Here is a 16,456-nt window from a genome sequence, read left to right as displayed (position 1 = left end):
CTTGCTGCCATTATTCTTTCACTTCTAAATAAGCTGGAGTGCAAATGTCAGGTAACTTGCTCATGTACAATGCCAATGACACCATCTCTAAAGCTTCAGCAGTGCTATTGGAGTGTAAAGAATGATATATATGTTTGCCTGAGGGTTTAGAGAGGAAGTGCATGACTGTTTCTTGGAGGTCTTTATTTTGTCCCTGCAGTGGTTATCTGGTTATTTTGGATACCTTTTAGGCACTTATACCTGTCTTTACATCGTCTAACTCACAATGTATAAGTTTTGCCTAGCAAGTCTTGTCAAACCTTCGATTATCCCTGCAGGATGACTAAGTCTAGGTTGGCTCACATCCCGCCCTAACCACTTCTTCAGAAATGCCCCTTTCAGCTCCGGGCACACAGCGGGATTCAGAAGCCTAAAAAGTCCCTGGATACTTCCAAAAAGCCATTTTGATTATCGGCACTTGGACGACCTGTCTTTTAGGACGACCAAGTGCTGATTTGGGCGGGTTTTTAGACGTGTTTAAGTTTTGATTATGAGCCCCATATTGCATAGATCATCCTTCCACTATAACCAGAGTATTGTCCTTCCAGTTGTCTTCCTAAAACTTCATTCCCACCTGGGTGAAGCTATACTGCCCCACTGCAAAAGAGCCTTTTCTTTTTATTATTTGAAGGCTACTCAGCTGAGCAGGAAAAGCTTTAAGTTTATTTATCTTCCAGTAGGCCAGCTCAGGTCAAAACCAAACAGTCCCTTTCCAGATGGCTTATGGATGGTATTGTCTTCTGCTGTCACCAGGCAAAACTGCTTCTACTAAAATACATCTCTATTCACCGACTGCTTTCAAAGTCAACAACCGTGGTCATCTTCTATTCACATCTTTGCAAAGCACTACTTTTTAGATGCCACTTCTTGCAATGACAGTATTTTTAGATAGTCCTCCTCCATAACCTTTCTGAATGACTTCCTCCATCCCGTATTGCACCAGGCCACTAAGTAACCAGAACGAACAACCCTCAGCTCTGAAATCCCCCAGTGTTCTGGCTCTATTCAGACCTTCTTGACCAGGAATGGAGGTTCTCTTTGGACAGCAGGGGAATAGAGCTTTGTATCCCCATTCTACATCCCCTCTATTGGATACAGTGTTAACAAACCAAGACGAATCAGTTGGATGCTAGTGCAAGAACATCCACATAGGAAGGCCTTCAGGATTTTTCTGAGCTCTCCTGGAGATCGATAAACACCAGCAAGGGAGACACTGGATGATGGTTCCATTTCCTTGCTGTCCATGAAGAACCCCCATTACAAGTAAGCAATCTCACTTACTCCAGCAGAATAAGTTAGACTTGCAAGGAGAATCCAGGTGGATGCTTGAAGCACAAAATAAACAAACAAACCCCCAACAACAGCTGGTGAGCGAATAACCACAGTTAAATGGATTTGTTTCTGAGATCAGGCACATTAGGCAAGGTGTTAGTGTCATCTTAGATCTAGGACCACTAATATGCTACTGCTGTGGCAGGCTCTCCCATTCATACTAGGTTATGTTGTTATGAGATCATCTTCTATGGTGCTTCCTTGTGCTCCTGGGACGATTCCTTGATGACCTACAAAGAACCAGAAGATCATCAAGATGTAACAAATCTGATTTCTATCCAGAGACATCAATTTACTGACCATCAGTGTGACCCGTCAACTTACCTACCCTATTCTGTAACAGAGCTCATAAGAAAAGAGCTGAAATTAGCATGCAAATATGACTCTGAGGATACAGAACAGATGCAAGCTAGCTATATATAAAAGGGTCTATTTTCAGGAAGTGGCTGTTAAAAATAGGATGCTTTGAATAAGTCTGCAAGTTAATTATAAAAAAACAAACACATACATACACACACACACACACATTTAACACGATTTTATGAGAACAATTTCAAACGCTTAATTGATTTGGTCACCAGAGGTCACTGTATAACCAGCTATAAAGTTAAATGGAATACGATCACTAAAACAAGTTCAGACAGTGTGAGGAATAGTAAATTGTGAAGGTTTAAGGTACCTGTGAACAGTGGCGGAGTAAGGGGGGGCAAGGGGGGCGGTCCGCCCTGGGCGCCATGTTGGTGGGGGCGCCAGCACCCCTCCTTCTCTTCGCCCCTTCCCACTCCTCTCCTCGCCATGCGCTTGCCCCCTTCCCTTCCCCTTCCCTCCAACTGTTCACCACCATGAGCAACAACTTCAACGTGTTCCTCGTTTCCCGCTGATGTCACGTTCGAGTGTCGCGCATAGGAAGTGACGTCAGAGGAAAAGCCTCTGGAGTTGTGAGAAGCTTGTTGAAGTTGTTACTTGCAGCAGTGAATAATTAGAGGTCTGGGGGAAGGGAAGGGAATGCATTCACAGCAGGAGGGAGCGGGGGTGGTGGAGACAAGAGCGAAGGAGGGACGCTTCTGCCCCGGGCGCCTCTTACCCTCACTATGCCATTGCCTGTGAACAACAGTACGAGTGGTACAGCCTATTTAAGAACGTCGTTATCTATGTAGGCTACTACTAAGACGTGTTATTTTAGCACAGGTCCCATTTTATGAAATGAGACCTATTTACTAATAATCCAGGTTCACAGTAAAACATGTCTTAATGCTAGCACACATTGATAATTTCTTTCCTTACTGGCCCTACTGCAAAATTTTTCTTCTGCAGCAGCAAGGATCTACACTTTAGCTACCTAGGCCAGCTTGTCTTTAAGAAAATTGTTGGCCGCCAGTGCCACCAGTAGCACTAAGTTTTGCCATCACAGCAGGCAGTCCCTACAGCCACCTGGTGTCCAACGCTTATGGAGGGGTCCTTATTGGCCTCATTAAAATCAGGAGTCATGGTCGTGAGTCCTAAGGGGCATGGCCAAAGGACAGGACACGCCCCTTCGGAGCCCATGAGGAATCAGAAGAGGACTGAGATTAAATCCTTCTACCATGGGTAAGAGAAAGGCAAAAATTCATCTAGCCTCAGGGATGGGCCCAATGGTTCGCTTTCTTTCGGCAGTTAACTTTAAGTATGTAGTCAGCTTCCCTTTCCTCAGGAGGCCCTTCACCACCTCTCTGTTGGAAGAGTAGAGACACCCTCCAATGCTGCGGATGTAGCCTCTTCCTCACAAATTTTTGATATAACTGGACTTAATGTTTTGGAGCAATCAAGTGGGGTGAAGAGTCAACCCTTAATGTTCTTCCTAAGGACAAAGTTATCACTTTAAATGATATATGGCTAACTGTTAATAGAACTGAGTCTTCTTTGCAAAACACAGTTTTGAAATTATGTCAGTTCTCCTCAGATACTACAGTTAAAATGAATGAGCATGAAAATCAAATAACAGAGCTAGGAAATAAATTGGATAAGTCTGTGGGTAATCTACAGAGCACGGCTCTATCTAATATTAAAAAGAGAGTGTATTGCTTCATGCTAAGATAGAAAGAATGGAGAACTATATGAGAGTTAGGAATCTTCGTTTTTTAAATTTCTCTATCACGCACTTCCTGTCCGCTTTGGAGCTAGTAAGAATGTATATGAGGGAGATTTTGCAATATTCTGATGTGGATACTTTTCAACCTGATAACCTCTATTATGTTCCGAGGGCTTCCAGGGAAGAGGGAGTTGAGGGGAAAGTTGATAAATTAGTTTCCCTTGATAGTTTAGATCTCTTAGTTTCTTGAGTCATCTAAAGACACAATTTACAAAACGTGCCACACTTTTGGTAGTTATTCAAAACAGAGCTAGAGAAACAAACTATTTTGAAATTATATTTTACTAAAAAAACAAGCTCTGTTTTGTGGCCAACAAATTCTTATTTTTCCTGATGTCTCTAAGCAGACTCAAATGAAAAGGGGACCTGACCAAACTGAGTGAGTGGGCAAATAAATGGCAGATGAGCTTCAATGTAGAGAAATGTAAAGTCATGCACATAGCGAAAGGAAACCCGATGTACAACTACACAATGGGGGGGGGGGGATGATATTGGGGGAAGGCAACCTAGAAAAGGTTTTTGGTGGATAAAACAATGAAATCAGCGGCACAATGTGCAGCGGCCTCAAAAAAGGTGAACAGAATGTTGGGCATCATCAAAAAAGGTATCAGTACCAGAACCAAGGAAGTTATCCTCCCGCTGTATAGGGCAATGGTGCGTCCGCATCTGGAGTAATGTGTTCAATACTGGTCACCGTACCTTAAAAAGGATATGGCGACACTCGAGAGGGTCCAGAGAAGAGCAACAAAAATGATAAAGGGCATGGAGAACCTTCCTTATGCTGAGAGGCTGGAGAAGCTGGGGCTCTTTTCCCTGGAAAAGCGGAGACTTAGAGGGGATATGATAGAAACTTACAAGATTATGACTGGTATAGAGAAGGTAGAGAGGGACAGATTCTTCAGACTGGCGGGGGCAACAAAAACTAGAGGGCACTCAAAAAAATTGAAGGGAGACAGATTCAGAGCAAATGCTAGGAAGTTCTTCTTCACTCAGAGGGTGATGGACACCTGGAATTCGCTTCCAGAAGAGGTGGTAGAGCAGAGTACGATTTTGGGTTTCAAAATGGGATTGGACGAGTTCCTGAAGGAAAAGGGGATTGAAGGGTACAATTAGAGGGTTACTATACAGTACAAAATGCTTGGAGCATTAGATCACTTACAGGTCATTGACCAGGGGGGCCGCCGCGGGAGCGCACTGCTGGGCATGATGGACCTGTGGTCTGTCTCAGCAGAGGCGATTCTTATGTTCTTATGTTCTGTCACTCGGGCCTAAGGCCTTAGTGGTGGATGCAACCTTCTTCTTAAAATTCCTGTGTAAATGCCTTATCTCATATGCATGTGATAACTATGTCTTCTTAGATCCAGTCCAGTTAGAAGGTTTTCTAAAAGATAAGTATCCTAGAATTAATATTTTGGGGGGGATTTATTTTCCTACTAGGGAGGATAATTGAAGAAATGTAAGGTGCCACATTCTGCCTGCTTAGAAGTTAAAATATGTTTTCTTTATACTAAATTGAATCTGCTAAAGGAAAGGTACTTGTGGCCAGATAATATGGGCTAATTCGCTGAATGATTTTATTTTTCTTCTTTGTAATGTTTATGTTGATGGTTGTAATTTGATATTCCTGGGTTTGTTATAACAATTTGTATAAATGAATCAAAAATGAATAAAAAAAAGAAAAGAAAAATGTTTGGCACACCAGGCCCAATACTAAGCCTTCTCTGATTTTCACAATGTTGCATGTAAAGCCAGGGCTGACTAAGGTTACCATATTTGTGAAGACAATAAAGAGGACACATTGCCCCACCCCTTACTCTGCCTCTGGCCTCGCCCCCTCCCTTAGGCGGTTGCCAGTTATATACAGACATCAAGGATGTTTCAAGGCAATCTGCTGCTTGAGGTGAGGTATCAGGTGGCGCCTCTCCCCAGCATCCAAAATGAGGGTGGGCAAGGGCTGCCCCAGCCAGTGACATAGTAAGGAGGGGGGGGGGGCCTCCCCAGGCAATGTCTTTGTGCAGACACCAGTGCTGGCACCTCTCCTCCTGTCTGCCCCCCCCATGATCCTCTTTCAATGTTTGCCAGTGTGAGCAGCATCTTCCACTTGCTTCTCGCGCTGGCCTCGACTCGCTTCTGACATCAAGTCCTGGTCGGGGAAAGTGGAAGGTGCACAGCACGGCAATGCCAGGTATCACTGCCCCAGGCACTAATCTTCCTCACTGCTATACCACTGGCCCAGCTACTAGGCAAAACTGACCAGCTGCCCAGGGAAGCACCTTCTTAGAGGGTTGCAGCAAAGCAAAACAATAGTCCTGCCAAACTCAAAGAACCATGTTTCTATCTGCATACACTTTAACCTGCTTTTCTGCAAAAACACAAAGGAGAAACAAGATGCTCAAACAACAAAGAGCAAAAAGAGGAAGTGAGTAAAAGACTCAGTTTAACACACCATAATAAAATTAGTTATATGGGTGCTGATATTCTAAGGCACTTATTCAGTTAGCAAGAGTCGCCCCCCCCCAATAGTGAAACCCGGACAAAAAAAGGACAAAAGAAGATGCTGCCTGGACACCCTGATGGAGCACTGAAAAGAGGACATGTCTGGGGAAACCTGGACATATGGTTACCCTAAGGCTGAGCCTACCAATTGCAGGTTCCTCTGCAGACCAATTTGGGTCTCCCTCATGATCTTGTGACCTACCTCTTGATCTCTGGTCTCAATTGTTTTTACCAAAACTCTCTTCACATGGGCCTCAGTGAATGACTTAGTGTCCAGACTGGTTTCTGAAAAGAAGAAGTGGTGACATATGAGGCTTTCTTGCTGCTTTGAGACTCTCCCATCTTGTTTCTTAGGCTTGTGGCATTTGCATGTAGACATTTCAAACAATGTTTGTCATATCTGTTTACAATTTGCTCAGCAGTTGGCATGGATAATTTGCTATCTTTAAAATCAGCCTGCTCTGTATGGAAGGAAACCTATTCTACTGTAGCTTGTATTACAATCTCACTATTGGGATGCTCTGTCTTCCATTTTATGGTGATATCTTTTAAAGATACCTTGTTCCAAACCATGCTCTTTTGAGTGACTGTTGACCTTTCCCCAGTTTTTAGTTTAAAAGCTGCTCTATCTCCTTTTAAAATGTTGGTGCCAGCAGCCTGGTTTCACCCTGCATTGCATTGCAGACTAGGCTCCCCCTTTCCCAGAATTTGGCCCAGTTCTTATCAAATCTAACACCCTCCTCCCTGTACCATAGCCTCATCCATGAATTTGAGCTCTGCCTGTCTCTTGAGTCCTGAGCATTTCTGAAAATGCTACCCTTGCTTTCAGAATCTCCCCCCACACACTTTCTCCAATATTGTAGATACTCCCATTTACTAAGACAGCAGGCTCCTCCCCAGCACTGTCTAAAATTTTATTTGGATGACACCTGAGGTGTGCCACCTTCACACCAAGCAGGCAAGTGACCAAGCAATCCTCACATCCAGCAGCCACCCAGATATCTGCATGCCTCTACCACAGAGGTATAAGCTGCAGAAGCTCTACTCAAGTAGGCCAAATTTCTTGAAACCCTGCTGAAACTGACACTTTGGCCTTGGGTTCAAGCTTGGCCCAATTGTGCTGAATTTTGAAAGACAGAACTTTAATTCTTGAACTCTAGGCCAGAGAAAAGCTGTTTGTGCTGCCTTTTTAGATAGAGACTAGTGCACATCATGGCCTTGCAGGAGCAGGCCACGGGAGAGAACTTTATGACCATAACGATCGATTTTGTGTTTATTTTCTCTTGGTCCTTGAAGGGAGCAGGTCACTTGTTTTCCTGCACATAAATAAATTGTTTTATTTCACATTTAAACTTTTGTGTGGCTGTGTTTATCAAAATTCAGGCTCTGCCCTCACTCACATTGCTAGGCTATTTGTCCTCAGTGAGTTAGAGTCCTAGGTAACTAGCAGCCTCTGAAAATAACACATCTTTTTTAATCGGCCAGAATGCGAACAGCTACTGCTCAGTTCATTAAAAGACACGAGAACTCTCAGTGGCAGTTCTGATTTTTTGCCTTTAGCATTTACTGATTGAGGATCAAGCTTTGTTCATCAGTATACTCGATACACATTCGTGCTAACATTTCAGAACTTTTAAGGTCAGCTTCTTTAAAGAGTAATTGAAAGGAAAGCCTGGAAGCACATTAACAGAGCCTAGTATTTCCAATTAAACTCTGCTTTTAATAAGGCCGTGATCCAGGTGATGGATTTGTTTACACTGAAGACTGAAGCAGAATTGCTCTGTGGCATTAAATTCTACATTCTCTTAGCATCAGGTTTCATAATGGACTAAGGCACATAGTTATCAATGCAAGCTACCATTAAGACTAGTATTTTATTACTTACATGTGCTATTTAACACAAGTCCCCTTTTATAAAATGAGAACTAATTACTAATAACATGGGGTTAACAGCAAAATGGCACATCTTAACAGTAGTAAACCCTAATAAGTTTTCTAATTAGTGAACTGCAAAGCGGGGTGTTATGCCTATGGCCAGGGGGGTAACTGAAACTCAGCATATTACTGACATGTATCCACAAGTCTGCTTATCTGCTATCTTGACCTCTTTGACCTGGGGGTTGCCCAAACAACATCAAAAGGACAGTAAAACCAGATGGGAAGCTGGTTTCTGCAACAAGTATCTGCTATCTTGACCTCTTTGACCTGGGGGTTGCCCAAACAACATCAAAAGGACAGTAAAACCAGATGGGAAGCTGGTTTCTGCAACAAGTATCTGCTATCTTGACCTCCTTGACCTGGGTGTTGCCAAAACAAAGAACAAAAGACCAGGACCGGGTGTGCCTGAATCGTAATAAAGGACGCAGGTTACTGCAGGACCAGCTGTTTTTTTTATGAATTCAGCAGCTTTCACCCTATATAAAAGACGGGACTCTGCCCCTAACGGAAGAATCCATTTTTGTTGCAACCAAGGGACAGCCCGTGTCTACCACCTATCAATTGCAGGGATTCCCGATTGTGAAGGATGGTGTTGCCCAGGATCACGGTGAAGTTATTCTATTTTTATATTCATCTATATATATAAGTATAATAAAGGGTTATTGTTTATGCTTTATATTGTCTGTGTGCTTTTCTGAGTGTCACTGATCATCCCATTTGACAGAAATAAGTGGCGGAACACGGGGCAATCCGGGGGAAATACTTTATAAATAGCATTTCTAGATAAACAGAACGTTAGAATCGGAAGCCCAAGTTAGGGTGGATCAACTTCTCCTGAAGCAGCTGGAAACCACGAAACAAGGGATCCTTGTCGAGGTTTTGTCCTCTCCGGTTGGATCTGGATTTTAAAAAATCTCGTGAAGGAAGTGGTTTGAACTGCTGCTGTGGTAACTGCCCCGAAGCCCATAGGGATTTAAAAGGTTTTTGCCACACTGCTTTGTAAAAGAGGGGGTTAGATTGTGAGCCCAGTAGGAACAGGTACCTATATATACTGTACAGTGCTGCATACATCTAGTAATACTATAGAAATTATTAGTAGTAATAATTTAGGTACATCAGTTCCTTTATCATATAGGCTCCTACTCCACATGTTTAATACCATAAAATATGATGGCAGATAAGGCCAGATGGCGCATCCATCCACAGCATCCACCATCTCCTCCTCTCTCTAAGAGATCCCATGTGCCTGTTCCTCACTTTTTTGAATCCAGACACAGTCCTTGTCTTCATCACTTCCAAGAGACTATTCCACACTTCCACCACCCTTGTCTTAAAAAAGTATTTCCTTAGATTATGTCTGAACCTATAACCACTTAACTTCATCCTATGTAAAAGGCTCACCTCCTGTACATTAATGTCACAGAGATATTTAAATGTCTCAGTCATACCCCCTCTCTCCCACTTTTCTTCTAGAGTATATATATTAATGTCTACAACAATTTTGTAGCTACCTCTGGGCCAATTTCATCCTGTTTATATCTTTTTGAAGGTTTAGGGCTCCTTTTTTCAAGCCGCGCTAGTGGTTTAACGCGTGTAATACCGTGCGCTAAACTGCTGGTCGCGCTAGCTGCTACCGCCTCCCTTGAGCAGGCAGTAGTTTTTAGGCCAGCGCGGGGGTTAACGCGTGATGAAACGTCACGTGCGTTAACCCCGCTAGCGCGGCTTGATAAAAGGAGCCCTTAATCTCCAGAATTGCATCCAGCAGAGGCCCCCAACCTTTTTGCACCAGGGACTGGTTTCATGCAAGACAATTTTTCCAGAAGGGGGTGGGGGGTGGGAGAAGGAGGGATTCAAGTGCTTAATCAATAAAGTGCATAATATATAATCAATCTAATTATTACATAAATGATGCAAATGTAATTATTACATTTTATATTATGCACTTTATTTCTATTATTATTACATTGTAATATATGTAATTTATTAATACAACTCATCATAATACAGAATCAGTGGGAGACCTGAGCATGTTTCCCTGCAACTAGACGGTCCCATCCTACCACCATGTTCAATAATTCTCTCTCCCTCCCTATGCCCAACAATTCTCCTCTTTCTTCATTTCCCCATGTGTACCATCTCTCTTTCCCTCTCACCCAGATACCTATGCTCAACAATTCTCCCTTTCTATTCCCTCCCCATCTCATTATCTCTTTCCCTCACTCCGTCCATTCTTCCAGCCTATGTCCCAAGTTCATGCTCCCTTCCCTCCCTCCATTCTGTGTCCCAAGTTCATGCCCATGCTCTCTTTCCTTCTTTCTTTCCATCCTTTGTCCAAAGTTTGTGCTCCTTCCCTTCTTTTTGTGTCCCAACATGCCTCCTCGCTCTCATGTCCAAATACACCCCTCTTTGTCCTTCCCTCCCTCTATTCTGTGTCCCAAGTTTGTGCCTCCTTCCCGCAGGTGTTTACCTGTTCTGGCCGGCTCCCTCCTCCCAGCTGCACTTCTCTTCACAAAATGGTGAGCAGTGGCTCTTGCACGCTGCCTGCAGCTGAACCAGAAGCGTAGAGGGAAGGCTTCTGGGTCAGCTGCAGACAGCCTGTAGGAGCCGCTGCTCTCTGTTTTGTGAAGTGCAGCTGGGCAGAGGAGCCGGCCAGAACCTGGGGACTACCTGTAATGTAAATAAAATAACAATTTCTGTGTTGCTTGGTTCGGCACAGCCCAGGAAATTTGTCAAATCTAGCAAATGATCTACCTGACCTTTTCAATCTATCTCCAGATCCTAATGCTTTATCTAATTAACTATCTTGTAATTTTACTGGGTATGTCCAGATCACCTTTTTTGTAATCCACCTAGAACCGCAAGGTATTGGTGGAATAAAAGACACTAAAACCAAGGAAAAGACTGCAGAATGAAATGTACAAGGTACAGGAATCTTTTACTAAAAAAAACATACAAAATTGTAATCCTAAAAATGGCTCTCATATACATGGAATACGGACCCATGTACATGAGAGCCATTTTTAGGATTACACTTTTGTATGGCTCTTTTAATAAAAGATTCCTGTACCTTGTACATTCCATTCTGCAGTCTTTTCCTTGGTTTTGGTGTTCGCCTTTTACTGCAGACCCGTTGGATTTTTCTTTGTTTTGCTTTATAAAAGACACTAATGCACATGTGTCAAACACAAGGCCCGTGGGCTGAATCTGGCCCGCTTGGCCGTTTTATGTGGCCTGTGGCAGTGCGCCTGAACTTCCTCTTCTCACAGCCTGAAATGTCTTCCCTCCTGCGCCGGTCCGATGTCACTGTCTTGCTGAAAAATCTGGCGGCCTTGGCAGTGATTTAGCAACGTTGTCCATGGCTCCTCTTCCTGCTTTCCGTCTGCCGTGATCCACCCGGGCAGGAAGTTGTGCGTCTTTGGAGACAGACTACCAAAGATGGAAAGCGGAAAGAGGAGCTGTGGACAACGTTGATAAATCACTGCTGAGGCCGGCAGATTTTTCAGCTTGATGGAGACATCGGACCGGCATGGGAGAGAACATATGCTGGGCTGTGAGGAGAGCGGGACCAGAGTGGGAGGGAAGACATGCTGGGTTGTGAGGAGAGAGAGAGAGATGAAGGGAGAGAGGTTGGACCTGGGGTGGTGTGGAGGAACAGAGAAAGGTACTTGAAGGGAGACTGTTGGGAAGAGAAAGGGAGAAATGGTGGACTTGGGGGGGGGGGGGAAGGCAGGCAGACAGGGGAGAGATGGGATGGTGGGCAGTTGGGAAAAGAAAGGGAGAGAAGTTGGATCTGGGGATGGAAGGGAGGGAGAAATATTAGGCCTAGGGGTGGAAGGGAGAGAGAGAGATGCAGCATCTCTTTTTTTTCCTTTCATCTCATTGTTCAGTATCAAGGGGGGAGGGAAGAAGAACAACAGAAAAGAGAGAGAGCAAAATATTGGACCAAGGCGAGAGAGAATGAGAGATGTTGTAATGGGGAGTAGATAGAAGGAAATAGGAGGCTGGGAAAGGAGTGAGATGGGAAATGAGAGAGCTAGGGACTGAGAGGAGATGAAGAGGTAGCTGAAAATTTAAAAAGAAGGGTGAGAAAGAGGGCAAGATTTGAGTGGACAGAGGCAAAAAAAAAGAAAAGAAAAAGTTAAGAATGGGAAAAATCAATATGCTGGAGATAGGCATAAGGAAGGAGGGAATGGAACAAGAGAGAAGAGCAGACACTGAAAAGAAAATTAGTAGAAGATAGACAAAAAGCAGAAAGAGAAACTGGGACCAAGGTGATGGAAAAGCAAAATGACTAGACAACAAAAGGTAGAAAAAATAATTTTATTTTCTATTTGTGAATAATAATAATTTTATTTTCTGTTTGTCAAATTTGAAATATGTATCCTGTCAGAGCTGGTGTTAGACAGCAAGTGTAAACTAGGACCTAAAAGAGAGAGGAAAAGTATTTTTTATTTATTTTGTTTATACCATAGAGTTGACGTGGGGCTGGAGAGGTTGCATCCCTATACCAAGACTAAGGGCTCCTTTTACTAAGGTGCGCTAGCGTTTTTAGTGCACGTACCAGATTAGCGCATGCTAGCAGAAAATCTACCGCCTGCTCAAAAGGAGGCAGTAGCGGCTAGCGCACGTGGCAATTTAGCGTGTGCTATTCCGTGCGTTAAGGCCCTAGTGCATCTTCATAAAAGGAGCCCTAAGGCCCTCTTTTACTAAGGTGCGCTAACCGATTAGCGCGCGCTAATCGATTTAGCATGCGCTAAACGCTAACGCGTGCATGTTAGTCTATGGACGCGTTAGCATTTAGTGCTCGCTAATCGGTTAGCGCACCTTAGTAAAAGAGGGGGTAAGTATCTTAATACAAAATTTGGCTCACAACTTAGCCTGTGTTTTAGATTTTGTCCCCTTACAGTGATTTCAGTTTGACACCCCTGCACTAATGTAATGTACTTTTCAAGAAATTCCTGCAAAAGACTTAATACCGCTAGCTCCTTCCCACATCCCAATACCACTTCCCAATACCTTCACGATTCCCCAAAGCAACCTCATCTACTCTAGAAATTACCAGATATTGTCTTCATGTAATACGTTTTTTGTAATTCTTTTGTAATCCGCCTTGAACCGCAAGGCAATGGCGGAATAGAAATCTCTAATGTAATGTATTCTAAATGGGGCCTCACCAGAGACTTATACAATGGCACTATCACATTTGTCCTGCTAGCCATTCCTTCCCCTATGCACCCGAGCATACTCAGACTGTAACCATTTCTAACTGTTTGTCTACCTTAAAAACATAAGAATTGCCACTGCTGGGTCAGACCAGTGGTCCATCATGCCCAGCAGTCCTCTCACGCGGCGGCCCTCTGGTCTAAGACCAGCACCCTAACCGAGACTAGCCCTATCAGCGTATGTCCTTGTTCAGCAGGAACTTGTCTAACTTTGTCTTGAATTTCTGGAGGGTGTTTTCCCCTATGACAGACTCCGGAAGGTTGTTCCAGTTTTCTACCACTCTCTGGGTGAAGAAGAACTTCCTTATGGTTGTATGGAATTTATCCCCTTTCAACTTTAGAGAGTGTCCTCTCGTTCTCCCTACCTTGGAGAGGATGAACAACCTGTCTTTATCTACTTCACCCCCTTTACTATACTGTTCCCTTGGATTTTTTGAAGCCCAAGTGCAGTTGTCAATTTCTGGACCATTCTTCAAGTTTCAAGTTTATTAGGATTTTATATACCGCCTATCAAGGTTATCTAAGCGGATTTTTACAATCAGGTACTCAAGCATTTTCCCTCTCTGTCCCGGTGGGCTCACAATCTATGTAATGTACCTGGGGCTATGGAGGATTAAGTGACTTGCCCAGGGTCACAAGGAGCAGCTTGCCCAGGGTCACAAGCTTCTCTAGATCCCTCTTCATTCTATCTACATCCTCTGGGGTGTCTACCCTATTACAGAGTTTGGTATCTTCTTATGTTCTTAAACATTACCAGGCAGTCCTTCCTCAATATAACTCAATATAAAAAGAGCTGGCTGAAGGACAGATCCCTTCGATACACCATTGAAAACATCATTTTTCTCAGAATTTACTCCATTTACCTCTACCCTCTGTCTCCTTCCACTTAATCAGTTTTTAACACAGACAGTCACTTTAGGGTCCATACGCTACCCAGACATAGGGTGGGATAGGGACACAAATGAAATGCTGGTTCTGGAGGGAGCATAGAGACAGGGGCACAGACACATATGGGAGATACTGGACAAAATGGATAGAGACACTTAGGAAAGATGGATGGTGGACATAGAGAAGACATATCAAATGGACATGAGACCCTGGAGAGAGTAAGAAAAAAAGCAGAAGAAAGACAGTAGGACTAAAGCAACTTTACATTACATTACATTAGTGACTTTTATTCCGCCATTACCTTGCGATTCAAGGCGGATTACATAAGAGATTATATGGACATTTCCAGAAGAGTTACAGAGTTGAACGGTTTACTTTGGTGCTTCCTGCGGTGTTAATTTATTTTGATGGATTTCTTGAATAGAAAGGTAGAAGGTAGAAGAAAAAGTTTTCCCCCTGAATTTATTAACTGTAGTATTTCAGCTTTAAGAAATGCGCATCCTTCCCTCCTCCCCCACCCCAATCCTCACTACTTTAGGAGCAATGCTGTTATAAGGGATCCCATCTCAATTTTTACAGCTAGAGCCAATGTAGCTGAATATTGACTTGACAGATACTGTTGATCTACTCACCTCGAACCTGGAGGTTGGAGAAAGTCTGAACAGGTATGGTGATCCTAAAAAAAGGATGGAAACAAGAAGCAGGAAGCAAGTAAAAAAGAAGAAATGCAAGATGAATTTTAAAAATTAAATTTTTTCAACTCTCCCTCTCTTTTAGTTTGCATGCATCTTCCCTTTAAAAATTTCTTCTGCAATATGGGATTCAGTTAGTGTTTCTTTTTTTAATTCTTTATTGATTTTTAAATAATAATAGTGCACTACAATGAATTATCAAGAGCAAATCAGAAAAAGCACTTTACACATACAAACATTTTAAAACAAATCATTTTCTCCCCCCTTCCCTTAACTAGCAATAATTAGAAATATATACTTATAACTATAGTTTCCATAAACTATATACCATACGTAATATTACTATCCTACCTCCCTCCCTGCCACCCTGGATGTGCAAGGAAGTATTTCTTAACAATAAGAGTCACCTGCTCTCCTCCCCCTCCAAGAGTTTGCGGTAGGTGGCAATCTCAATATCCAAGGCCAGCTTGACATTAAGAAGATCCTGGTATTCTTGTAGGTGCCGGGCCATCTCATCTTTAAGGGTTTGGATATTGTCTTCCAATCGGTTCACAGAGGCCTGGTAATTGGATGACTCTAAGGCATAGCGATCCTCCATCTCCCTCATCTGCCTCTCTAGTGATTCATTCTGATAGGTAAGAATAAGATCCATTTATTAAATATTTTGACGTTTCTTCTTCTTGTAGTGCTAAAGTACATCTATTTATGGTGGAGTGGATGGGGGTTACAAAGATTTGTAGAGGCAGTAAGAATCTACTAGCTTATGGTCTTGTCCCCATTATCATCTTATGGAAGTGACAGAACAGGACAATAGACCAGATTGCCTAGAATCCGACCTACCGCTCCTCTCAGTGCTTCCAGATCACAGGTGAGGGCCTGCAGTTGGCGTCGGTATTCATTGGCTTCCTGCTTGGCCTGCCGTAGTGCTTCATTGTTTCGACTGGCTGCATCGGTCAGATCTACGAACTGGAAGGCAACACAGAGATCTGGTCACAGTGTAGCAAAGCTTGGGGGAGACAGTGATCAGAAGATGAAATCAAGTAAAGAAAGCTCAGAGTATTGTAATGGATACTAGAGTTGCTGGCTGGCTCCAGATTTTCTGGACAAGCTGATCCAGTCCTGTTTTTACTTCACCTCTTACGTGGACTTGTAGTCATGCCTTTCATAGGGAAATCAACAGGTTAATCAGAACTATGTGTCCTTGCAAGAAGTGGAATAAAACCAGGCCTCAATCAACTTGTTCAAAGTGGTTTACAACATTACAGTAAAAATACAAAGAACAAACAAAAACTTATTCCAGCACTCTCCCTCAAATTCAATTACCCAATCAGTAGAACTCTTGTTTGACCTCAGCCACTCTGCTTCATCAATCCTTCCCCTCTCTCATCTTTTACTACTGTACTCCTACCAGGAAAAAAACATATTTTCAATTTTTGTTGAAATGAAGAGTAGCCTGACTCTAACCATAACTTCTCAGTAGTGTATTCCAAAGTTTTGGAGCAACTGCCAAGAAGGCCTTTCTTGAAATGTGTTATTGCTGAGCATTGGAAAGCCTCCTAAGTCCTCTCCCTTCTAGAATGGACTTTGAAAATGAACTTTATGGGGATCTGGTCAAATTGACGGATGGGCTTAAGGGTAAATATGCTAATGATGCTGAAAAATTGATTCAATTGGTGAAAATAATGAGGGGAGGGAGGGTTGAGGGCATTTTGAGTGGGAGT

General features: G+C 43.1%; 1 protein-coding gene across 1 annotated transcript in view; it reads right to left on the bottom strand.

The window, feature by feature from the left end:
* Window positions 1–437: 437 nt before the first annotated feature.
* Window positions 438–16,456, bottom strand: part of GFAP (glial fibrillary acidic protein) — a 50,638-nt gene continuing 34,619 nt past the window's right edge. Inside the window, exons 7-11 of the mRNA XM_033917561.1 lie at window positions 15,576–15,701; window positions 15,143–15,363; window positions 14,676–14,719; window positions 6,198–6,280; window positions 438–1,601 (exon numbers count right to left, since the gene is read on the bottom strand). Coding sequence (XP_033773452.1) covers window positions 1,560–1,601; window positions 6,198–6,280; window positions 14,676–14,719; window positions 15,143–15,363; window positions 15,576–15,701 — 516 coding nt within the window. The 3' untranslated portion in view covers window positions 438–1,559. The remainder of the gene's footprint in view (window positions 1,602–6,197; window positions 6,281–14,675; window positions 14,720–15,142; window positions 15,364–15,575; window positions 15,702–16,456) is intronic.

This window comes from Geotrypetes seraphini, chromosome 13, assembly GCF_902459505.1.
Source record: "Geotrypetes seraphini chromosome 13, aGeoSer1.1, whole genome shotgun sequence".
Taxonomy (NCBI): Eukaryota; Metazoa; Chordata; class Amphibia; order Gymnophiona; family Dermophiidae; genus Geotrypetes; species Geotrypetes seraphini.
This window is presented reverse-complemented; position numbering and strand designations above follow the sequence as displayed.